The following is an 11673-nucleotide window of genomic DNA, read 5'->3' as shown; positions in this document are numbered from 1 at the left end:
AAAAGGTATAAAAACATAAACAAAAATTAAAAAAAATTCATATAAAATGACTAAAAAGACACAAAAAAAACAGTTCGGCAAATAACAGGTATAATGATTTAACACAAATCTAATACTACCTCTATTTGTGTTTATTTGTCCACTTTTACTATTCGACACACCTTAAAAATTGTAAATATCTTTCAATACAAATCTCTAAAAATATGCAATATGAATATTATTTAGTAGATTTTAATTCATCTATTATATAAAATTTTCAAAACCTTGAGCCCGTTATAAATTAAAATATATAGACAATTTAAGTTATGACACGAATGCCGAAAATGAACCTATAAACAGGAGGGACCGAGGGTGTAAAAGAACATTTAAAAAAATGAAAAGACCGCAAAAATACTCACCGTAAACGTTAGGCAAGGGGCCGTAGTGAGATTAAAAAATTCCCTGCGCCGCACATAGAGCATGTGAGAACCACGTGTGTAGATCGAAAGGGGTGCCGCAAAATACGTATGTGTCCCACTTTAGGCACGGGTGATCTATCAACGTCAACGTATGCACAGGTTTCTAGCCGACGTCACAACGTGTCACAACGCGTCTCATCTCTCTCTCTCTCTTCTCCCTCTTTCTCTCTCTCCTACATCACAGTAGCAAACTTGTACGGAGTAACGCGGTACAAAGGTTTGAAGATTCTCGGTCTACTCCTCCTCTTAACCCCGACTCTGACTTTCTCCTTCTAATCTTTCTGTTATTACAAGTAGTAGTAATCATATACAGTACTTAGGTGATAAAAAGGTCGAGAGAGAAAAAATGAAAATTGTAGAGAGAGAGAGAGAGAGGGTGTCCGCATCAGAGCTTTGGTAAAATTCTTTCGGTAGAAATGGTCAGCAACAGGACTTCTCCTCCCCACCAAAACCCAGTTCCATAGACCATAGACCGGTCTTCTAGGAAGAAAAAGCACTCTTGACACATATCTCAGTCAAACTTCCTCTCTCTCTCTCTCTCTCTCTCTCTCTCTCTCTCTCTCTCTCCCTTCCTTTTATATCTCCATCTCCTTCCCTCAAAATCTCCAATTCAAAAAAGAGACAGCTACCCTTATATATATCTCTCTCCTCGACATGCTGGAGTCCTAGACCTCAACCTGAATTATATTTCTTCTGTTCTTCAGGTTTAATTCACCCTTTCCGCCCTTTCCTTTCCTGTTTTCAGCTGCTACAATCATTCCAAGAAACCAAAATAACTGGTCACCACACAAAACGGTACCAAATTTTGATTCTTTCCTTCATTTTCAACTCGAAACTCAGCTCTTCTGAAAAACCCATCTTCTCAGATTTCTTCTTCTTATCTTGTAGCTAGTCGATCTCCTTTGACCTCATCTTGTTACTTGTGTAATATTGGTAACCATTCGTTTTTTTTTTTTCTTCCTGAAATCACCAGCTTCCATTTTTGTTGCGGGTATATATAATCAGCAAGAAGGCCTTTTCCACTCTCTACTTCTAGCATTTAAAAAAAAAAAAAACAACTTTACTGCCTGATTAGATAGTACACCTTTCCTTCTTCTTGGCATAGAAATTGATTTTGTTGGGCATAAATGGAGAAGTCAGGAGATTGGGAGCAAAAGATTAACCTGGTCAATGAGCTAACAGAAGGGATGGAGCTCGCTAAGCAGCTCCAAATGCATCTCAATGTGACGACTACGACTACGGCTGCTTCTTATTCTTCTTCTTCTACTTCTTCTTCCTCCAACGAAATGCGTGAGTTGTTGGTTCTCAGGATCCTAAATTCATACGACAAAGCACTCTCAATGCTCAAATGGAATGGATCCTTAGGAGACCATCAACAGACAATCGGAAGGTCCGAATCGCCAAGGTCGCTTAGTGGAAGTCCACACAGCGAAGATTCTGACCTGGAACATAAGGATCATGAACATAAAAATGGCTCTAAAAAGAGGTAACTATATATATATACCTTTATGTTTCTGTGTTTTTATCTTGATTAGTTCGAGTTGGTTCGTTTGAATGGTGCTATACAAATTACAACCAGAACTTTCGTACAACATTTTTCATATAGTTTTTTCGCATGAGGATTCTGAATCTAATAACAACTTTGCGTGCGTGTTGTAGAAAGAGTGCTGTGCCGCGGTGGACAAAACAAGTGCAAATATGCCCGGGGACAGGGCTTGAAGGGCCTCTTGATGATGGCTTTAGTTGGAGGAAATATGGGCAGAAAGACATTCTTGGGGCCAAATATCCCAGGTATAAATAATACAGTATATACAACTATTATGCATGGATAGAGCTTAATCTGATCATTTGATGATTTTTACCCATTGTTACATTTTGGGAAAAAAAAAATTCATAAACATATTTATGGTCCACACATCCATTTGAAAGAACCCGAGGACCCTAAGGGACAATATGGTATTGTCTCCTTCTGGGCCGTCCATTTTTGGCAAGGGACGGCTCAGATTTCATCTCGTCAATATACGAATGGACGGCTAATATCTGTTCGGTCGAGATAAAATCTGAACTGTCCATTTCTGAAATAGACATGCGGACGAGAGTTGTCCCCTAAGAGACAACAAGGTCCCCAAGTTGTGCTTGAAAATAATTAATGATCATGAATGTCCTTTTTCTCATAACATGTGAAGTAGGAGTAATCTGAAAAGAGGAAAAGGCCTTTTTGTTGTCACGTCCCCATGCATTAACACTTGCGTATTGGTGCAGTTGACAAGGACATAGAAGCACAAAAATGTACCATCTTAATTAGTACTTACGCAAGTGAACAGTGAGATTAGTCTCTCAAAATTAATTAAAGTGTGCGTAAATTGACACAAACACACGAAATTATATAAAAAAAAAAGAATATGTACTACGTGTATTGTATTTCCATAATACTATACTAGAAAGATACAACTAACTACATCTACGGGTGCATAGAAAAGGTCTATGCCTGCCTACATTAATTTGCCGCTTGCTTCATGGATCAAACTAGTGACTTAGTTCCGTTCAAAAAAGCCCCCCCCCCCCAAAAAAAAAAAAAAAAACTAGTTGCATAGGTTACAAGACTAATCCAAACCACTTGCTCAAAGACACATTAATTAATTCCTGATAAAGATTGCATAACCTAGTTTTACAACGCATTAATTTCGGAACAATTTTTAGTCAATTGTATCTTTGGTGCCCATATACGTTAAACACATGTTATTTGTACAAAAATATAGGTTTTCATTTAATAATTAAATCAAAGATACGTGTTTACTCAAATACTCATATATTACCTAGTAGATATGAGAGACGAGAAAACTGTTTATCGATTACCTAGCTCTCTCATAGACCGTCTCAAATCTAAAAGACTACATAATTTCAACGACCATACCCTTTGGTTCCACATAGAAAGTCAGAGATGTTAAAATTATTTACCTGTTACCTATCTTAGCCCCGTCTCGAATATTGAAGTTGTCAAGAACTTTGTGTAGATAATCTCAATGTCATAGAAAGTCAGAGATGGTAGTACTTTTGCTTCGGGGATTTGTTATTTTTGTTTGGGCAGGAAGGATGTACGTTTACTATTTATGAAGTATTTTTCCCTTTTACTCCGTTCGGTAGTCCATCTACCTCACTGCATGGTTTTACCGGCCACTCTCTCAATCTCACTGTCCGTCTCGACTATCAATGGTCCAGATAATTTTATGAAATCCGAATCGTCTAAAACAATATTGGACGGTGAAATTGAGTAGGGTGGGGGCCGGGGAGGATAGGCGTAGACTTTTGGATTGTTTAACAAGTGAGGAGTTCATGATTTTCTTCATTTATTTGGTGCAGAGGCTATTATAGGTGCACCCATCGAAGTGTCCAGGGGTGTTTGGCAACCAAGCAAGTGCAAAGATCCGATGAAGACCCAACAATTTTCGAAATCACTTACCGAGGAAGGCATACCTGCACCTCAGCTGCAGCAGCCTCCCACTCAGCTCCGCCCTCTTCATCACCAGAAAAACAACCACCAAACACAGCCTTAAACAGCCAATTATTCCCGCAACAACACCACCAGCAGCATCCACCTGAAACCCTCTTGGACTTCCAGATCACAGGCCTCAGAGCCATAACTTCCGGCCTAGACACCGGAAACCAGTTGTCGCTTCCGCCGTTGTACTTCTCCCCCACATCACATGTCGAGGCCGAAGGAAGCTACATCCGGTCTCCTTCTGTTCCTGACAACAATTTGATCATGGGGGGGAATATTCTTTCGCCTTCGTTCATGCCTCCCGCGACCTCTGCATCAAACTATTTTCCGGTGTCACCGCCTAATGAAATGACCGGTGCGTTTGGAAGGAACCAAGGTAATACTTTTCAGGGTATGGAGTCCGAGCTCACGGAGATTGTCTCAGGTGGAAAATCTGCCACCCCCTCTCCAACCGTGGGTTTGGATTTCCAGTTTGGTGGTACGGACCAATTCGAGCCGTCCTTTCCATTCGATGATGATCCTGGATTCTTTTAGCGATTTTAGTTCCAAGAAGTGTTCAGAATGCTATATTGATTAGTTGCCATGCATACGGTATCGATCCACTCAAGGTGCGTGCGGTACTATCAATATAGCATTCTGAACGCATTCAATCGAGTGATTTTAGGGCTTGTAATGTAGTAGTAATATTTTTGTTTCCGAAATTCCTTTACTAAAAAACACGTAACTTTTTATGGTGGTCCTATACGTGGTGGTCCTATACGTCTAAGCAGAGGATGTGTGGAATAAACCTCATCTGGTGAAGACCAGGAGAATTTTGTGGTGTTAAAGGTAGGTAGGAGAATATGTAGGGCATTACAATATCATGGAAATTAATGAAGTGTAACGAATTGTTGTAGACTTCAATTGTACTCTTTTTTTTCCTTTTCTTTTTTGACAAGCCTTTCGGCCCACCTCCCCGAGTATATTATACTCCATCTGTCTCGTTTTCATTGTTCATTTTTAAATTGCGTGTCATTTTTTAATTACTTATATCTTTCAATCTATAATGTTTTTTATAATTTTGAAAACGTTTGTATTATAAAACTAATTAAGATCCATCAAACAAGATCCATATTGCATTATTTTCAAGATCTACACTACTAAAAGATATGGGCAAATTACATAAAAGAAATAAACAGAATAATAAACAATGAAAATAGGACGGAGGGAATACTTCAAAAATACTTCTTCCGTCTCCAAATAAATGTTTGGCGCGCAAACCTAAGTCTTTCGAAAGATGCATTTGTTTCATTAAAAAGATTAAATTTTTTTCACAAATCAATAGATACCAGTGAGTTCCATTAGATTGTGAAAAAAATTAGATTTTTTAACGAAAAATATGCATCTTTTGTAAGGCCTAAGTTTGCGCGCCGGACATTTATTTAGGGACGGGGAGTAGCATTTATGTATTGATCTAGTGCATCATCATTGGTCTAAGAGCTAAATCAGAAAAAAGAAAATTTAGTTTCTCTATTTGTTCATTTGGAGAAAAAAAAAATTGAATGGCTAACAGCAATTAATTACGGTGGGATTTTTCTTTTTTTAACGGTGAAAAAAAATTTATTAACCTTTGAAATTATTACAAAGATTAAAATGACAAGGAAAGAACGTAAAGTCCAATCCGAGATCTAAACTCTTAATTGACAAGATGCCAACCAATGCAACACCCAATGGCCGGAAACAAGGTCTGAAAACCTAGATAAAACAATTGCAAACAAATGAGTCGCAACCCAAAATCCAAAAGACTTAAAAGCCCAAATAACATGGGACAAAGACAAACTAGGGGTGTTCAAGAAAACCGTTCGAACCGTAAAATCGGTCCGATCCAGACCAAACCGTCCTATCTGATCTGGTTCTGTGGTTCTATGGTTAGGTTATGGTTCCAAAAAAATAAGAACCGTTAATTTTGGTTCAGTTACCGGTTCTCAATTAATGAACCGTGATTAGAACCGAACCGGACCGTTTAAAACTAAGATAAATATAGGAAGACATGTGTGTGTGTGTGTGTAATTAAATATATATTTGAATTTGGTAGGTTAATCTTTTTCTTACTAAACTTAATTTATTTAGAGATGAAATCTCATTTGTTAGTAAGGAAAGCTTTTATTTTTCTTCCTTCATTTCTTATTCCAGCAGATTATCTTCCTATTTCTTTAATTTTATGAGTTCATATTTTGTGAATAAGTGTTTGAATGCTTATTGGATACAACCGAAACCGAACCAAAACCGAACCGGTCTTACTGTTTGGTTCTGGTTAGGTTCCATGCATATTTTGGTTAGGTTTTGGTTCCCAATTTTTTAGAACCGTTTGAAATAGTACAGTTACTGATTTTCTAGAGAACCGGACCAATCCGGACCATGTACACCCCTAGGACAAATCCAACTAATAAAGCCCTAACAAACAGCTAACCGTAGCAATTATAGGGTGTTTTGGTTGGATGAATGACTTTCGAATTGGTTTCTTTTGAAGGGGAATGCTAGGTACAAAGAAAACTTACCCCGAAAGTATCCCGAAAACAGCAATCAATGGTTGAGAATCACTTTGATGATTGTGCCACACACATCAAAGTGAATCTCAATCACTAGTTGATCTTTTCGGGATAGTTTCGGAGTAAATTTTCTTTGTCCCTAGCATTTCTGTTTTTGAATGCTATTTTTTTCCCACCTTTGTTAATTAGTTTGTGTAAATATTTCTTAGATTATTGATTTGTCTCAACAACAAAAATTAAAAAAAGTTTAGAATAGTAAAAAATAATTCAAAAAACATGTCTGGTTTGAAATATTTTTGTCTTCCCCGAACTTTTATGAGGTTTCGGTCATAATTTTGTATTTTATATTCTTCTCGTTAAGATAAACCAATAATTCTAAAAATTGACACAAAACTAATCATCATGATTTTTTTGAATAATAAAATAAAATATTCAAACATATCTCATACGAACAGAACTAAGCAGAAAGATTCTAAATACACGCCACTTTCATCTCAGAACACCCCGACTAAGATAACACGCCTACTGGCCATGAAATACAATGGGTGCACTGAGATCAAAATGGCGTGGATTTAGCATAATGAAAAGTAAGACATTATCGCAAATTCTGATTCTTATAATTGTTGCCTTCGTACCTAACCGTATACAGACCACGATTTCTACACGCCAATGTTGCCTTCGTACCTAACCGTATACAGACCACGATCTGACAGACCACGATTTCTCTCTCCCCCCCCTCTCCGAATCAGCAATTGGAACTGATTGGAAGAGTACTTTACTATGTAAAACCCTAGAGTGCTTCTACACGCCAATGCTCTCCGATTAGGTATTACGGTGAGTTCTATTCTGCATTCTTCTGCGTTCTTGCATTAACTAATTAATCTTTCATTATTTCGTTTGGTTGCCGGGAAACCTTGGACAAAGAAAGTGAATTTGCTCCTCTCACAATTGAACATGATTCGATTCTTGGGTCAGGCTGCTAAAAAGTACTAATTTCTTCAATTTCATAGTTGTCGTGGATGGTCTGCCTTTGACCTACCGGCGAGGGACCCTGACTGTCAAAAAAAAAAAGGACGAGAGAAAGTGAATGTGAACTTTAATCTTATGCTGTCTAGTTCTTTATGATTTTCCTTTCACACATTACTCATCCCTTCTTCAATTCTGTAAACTTCCAAAAAGTTTGAATCTTCCCCCTTCTTCTTGCACATTAAAGGGTTTTTTTTTTTCCTTTTCCTTTCTTTTTGCATGAATCGAGGGTGCAAATTTGTTTTTTATTGGATTTCATATGTGGGTAATTGTTTAAATATCTCCTCCTCGTGTCAATTTGTAGAAGTGTACTTCTTACTTTCCGACTTGAGTATGATTTCTCTCCCTGTCTGAAATTAGGGTTTATGGTGGCAAGTCTCGAAGTGTATCTTTTTACGTGAGAGTTGAATGATGGATGTTGGTATCAAATGCAAAGAATTGGAGGAGAGGAGTGAGACGGACAGAGAGAGGCGCATACTGCTGGAATTGGAGATTGACAGGAAGAGGAGTAAGTTTGATTTGCTGGAGAGTAAGTTTCGTGAATTGGAAGTCGAAAAGGCCGGGATGCAAGACGACGTTAAGGATTTGAAGAGAAGGAATATTGAACTCGAAGTGCGAATTAATCAGGTTGAAAAGGAAAATGGGGTGGTTAGTGAAGAGGTTGCGGAGTTGAAGATTGAGAACAACGTATTGGAGTGTGAGAAGAAAACTGCTGAACATGAGGCTGAGGTTTGGAAGTTGAAGTGTAAAGAATTGGAGTCGCGGGTGTTGGAGCTTGAGAAAGAGAATTTGGTCTTGAGAAGTGGGCAAAGTCAATTGGCTGGAATGCCGGAAATGCAGACAACTAAAGCAAGCAACCTGAAAGATGAAATTTTCTCTGAACATTTGGACACAGAAGACAGAATGGTAAATAGTTCCCCTGTCAAAGGCATTGGAGATTTGCACGCTGCAGGTCCGAAGAATATACTATATGGTTTTATTTTCTCTTTAGCTTAGCAAGTTTTTCCATTTGATTCTGGTTTTAAGTCTAAAGGGCTCTGGAAGTTCAGGCCCAAGTATTCCAAAGGAAAGTTTTTTTCAGTTTTGTTTCAGAAAATGTAACCCCTTTTGCACAGGCATGGGCAGTCTTCTCATAAAACTTAATATTTTGATTTTTGGTCTGTTCTCATGGGCATGTTGATCAATCTGGAATCTTGGATATCCAAACCATTTCCCCTGCAGGTTGTTTTGCATTAGTTGGTTTCCTTTTATTTTCAGATTAATTGCTTGGCTTACTGGTAATGTATTGGGACTTGTTGCTTGGTGAATTTGTCATTATAGGAGTATTACGCTTTTCCTTTCTCAAATTTTATTCTTACACCCCACTCCTAAGATTTGTGCCATGTGTGCAAAAGATATAGCTGTAAAGCTTGACATTCTGTTTGGGTGTTGTTTTGTATTTAGGGTGAATTTTTTGATGTGGTATCATTGACATTGCATTACCTGATATCAAGTTCCCTTTTGTTGAGTAATTTCACATTACATCATGAAATTTCCTGATTCAGTGTGAATAGTTAACTCACATTTTATTGTCTTGTTTTCTTTTTTGTTTTGGGGGGTCAATCAGGTACACCTTGTGTCGATGTATCAAGTAAGCAGTTCGCGCATCCCAATGCAAGAAAAAGAGGTTTAGTTTCCGAAACTGAAAAGAACCATCATGGCAGAGTGAGAAAACAGTTGGAATTTGGTGAAGGAGGAAGTCTCAACATGAAGATGGCTCCATCGACGCCTGCTGTTGCTGGACCTTCTTCTTTTGGCATCATTGATATCAGCGACAGCGAGGATGAAGTAGCCACTATAAGTGTTGATGCGCCTTTTGATGTAAATAGAATGATGGCTCATGTTTCTACTGATTTTTCACCGGGGGATACTATGGGTGATGGAAACAAGAAGACTTCTGATAGTAACTTTAAGTGGACTCTTTCCTACCAGAGTGATGAGGAAGTTATGAAAGATTACAAGGGGAGTTTCCCTTTCATTTCAACTCCCAAAAGGAAAAGGGCTACCAACATTGTCACTACTGATAGTGACAGTGACAGTGATGATAATATTCCAATTCGTAAGCTCAAGACAAAACATCTCAAGGAATCAAACCGTGATTCTGTGGATTCTCATTTGAACACCTTTCCAGTGAAAGCAACTTTATCTGAGGAGAAGGTCAGAGAATCTACAACTCCTAGGCGGCGCTTAGTGGCATTGAGAGAATGCAGTGCAAAAAATGAGCCAGAACAAAAGTCTCGCAGCAACTTCAGTACAGGTGGAGCTAATTATGATTTTGGAATCCCTACAAATGGTTGTGTACAAAATGATGAAGTTGAAGAGGATGAGTCGGAATCAGACACTGAGGGTGAAAATTTGGGTGGATTCATCGTAAATAGCTCTGATATTTCTGAGAGTGATGATGGTTCTAATGAATCAGAAGATTTATCAGATGACAATGTGGACTTTAATGAAGTTCTATCTAAACTTGGAAGGGGCAGAGGCCATAAAGTAGAATGGGAGTTTGAGGCAGACATGCTTGCAGCATTTGGTAAGGATCCTGAACTGTGCATGAAGGCCGTCTGTGCTCTTTATCGGAAGCAGACTGCTGATGAAAAGATTGGCAAGTTTACGTATTATTCCAATCGGCAAGGGTTTAGCCACTGTGATGCACTCAGGTATGTATCATGTAGGTTCAATATTTTAACCATATTTATATGGGTCTCTCTAGTATTTGTTGTCGCTGTGAAGTGTTGGGTCGCTTGGTTTGAGAGGAATAGTTTTTCTTTGCTATATATTTGTAAAGCATGTTTATAGGACTTGAACTCATCCTCACATATATCGCATGCATCCCAGAGAGAATGATGACTTTGTTATGGTTCTTTTACCAAGAATGGAGGGACTGGTTTCTCCTATTTGTGATTCGAACTGGGGTATATGTTTCCTCTCTCGGGCTAGGAGAAGAATTGTAACTGGAGTTAAGTGATAGGAGAGCAACTTATTGATTATAACAGTACCACAAATAATTCTGAACTGAAAAGCTGTTACTGGCGTTCTCAAAAAAAGAAAAAGGAAAGAAAAGCTGTTACTGGACTTGTGTCGGGAGTTAGGACATGATTTCCTGCACTCTTCTCAATTTACTTCACTTCACCAACCTTTCCTGTGGGTTGGATTAGATATTGCATCATTTCTGAATCTCTGATGTATCTGCATGACTGTACCCATCTTTGTTTCTCCTGGATCCCAGGTTCCTTTAGTAACTAAAAGATTAGTTATTCTCAAATTTGTCATTTTACATTCTGATTGTACTTGTGGTTGCATATAGTTTTTTGATGGTTTAATGGGTTCTGTTCGTTTAGCAAATATACTTTGTAGTTGTAATTCGATTCATTCTCTTGTAGGGGAAGTATTTTGGCCGAGTTTCTTACTGAGGGAGATCCAAAAGGTGATGTGAAGAAATCTGTGGAGGAGTTGCGGGAGTATGATCCCAAGGCACCAGAACTGTGCAGGACACTTGCGACTCACTACTCTAAGCAACTGTTTGCAATATACAAGAGCAAAGAAGATCCTCTTTTTCTCCCATCTTGACATGGCCAGCCCTAGATTCTATGGCAAGAACAGTGGAATTTGTAGATAGCCTGACTTTTAGGTAAGTTATAGATTTTGATGCTTTGCGAGGTATGATCAAAGCTGTATATTACAGATAATATGTTAGTCCTGATGATGTTGCTTTTGGAAGGAGATCAAAGTCACCAAACTACTTCCTTAGTTTATAGCCAGACAGGAGACTGTCCGAATACATGCTAATTCCATCATTTTGCAAAATATGCCCACTATGATCTTAATCTATACCATTAATATTGCATTGATGTCTGTTCGTTCCCCGGATTATAGTACAGTATTGTGTGAGATACTGTTTGTTGAAGACTTGAAGGTATTAGGTACAAGGAACACTCAAAAGTCTAAGCAATGGTCATGCGTGGCTGAGATGTTGCTGGAAAATTGAAAAGGGCTTTATATTTTATTTGGTGACCTTCCATAACTACTCCCCAGCATTGGAGGTTTTATACTGGGAATGGCGATATGGGTGGGTTCATGGGTTGGAAATTGCCACCTCTATGCATAACATTGCGGAAAGCTCTTC

General features: G+C 38.3%; 2 protein-coding genes across 3 annotated transcripts; both read left to right on the top strand.

Moving 5' to 3' along the window:
* The first annotated feature begins 1043 nt into the window (after positions 1-1043).
* On the top strand, positions 1044-4886 carry LOC131319730 (probable WRKY transcription factor 53). Its single transcript, XM_058350125.1, has 3 exons — positions 1044-1944; positions 2118-2249; positions 3819-4886. Exons 1-3 carry the CDS (start codon positions 1586-1588, stop codon positions 4489-4491), a joined length of 1164 nt encoding a protein of 387 aa, XP_058206108.1. The 5' UTR covers positions 1044-1585; the 3' UTR covers positions 4492-4886.
* A 2221-nt stretch (positions 4887-7107) lies between these two features.
* LOC131319729 (uncharacterized) lies at positions 7108-11399 on the top strand. Of its 2 annotated transcripts, none has more exons than XM_058350123.1 (4): positions 7108-7319; positions 7872-8463; positions 9118-10207; positions 10931-11399. In XM_058350123.1, the coding sequence occupies exons 2-4, from the start codon at positions 7920-7922 to the stop codon at positions 11115-11117; spliced, it is 1821 nt and encodes a 606-aa protein (XP_058206106.1). In that variant the 5' UTR covers positions 7108-7319; positions 7872-7919; the 3' UTR covers positions 11118-11399. The 2 variants fall into 2 exon arrangements, with proteins under 2 accessions (XP_058206106.1, XP_058206105.1); XM_058350122.1 differs by having other exon boundaries at positions 7290-7311.
* Positions 11400-11673: the final 274 nt, after the last annotated feature.

This window comes from Rhododendron vialii, chromosome 3a, assembly GCF_030253575.1.
Source record: "Rhododendron vialii isolate Sample 1 chromosome 3a, ASM3025357v1".
Lineage (NCBI taxonomy): Eukaryota > Viridiplantae > Streptophyta > Magnoliopsida > Ericales > Ericaceae > Rhododendron > Rhododendron vialii.
This window is presented reverse-complemented; position numbering and strand designations above follow the sequence as displayed.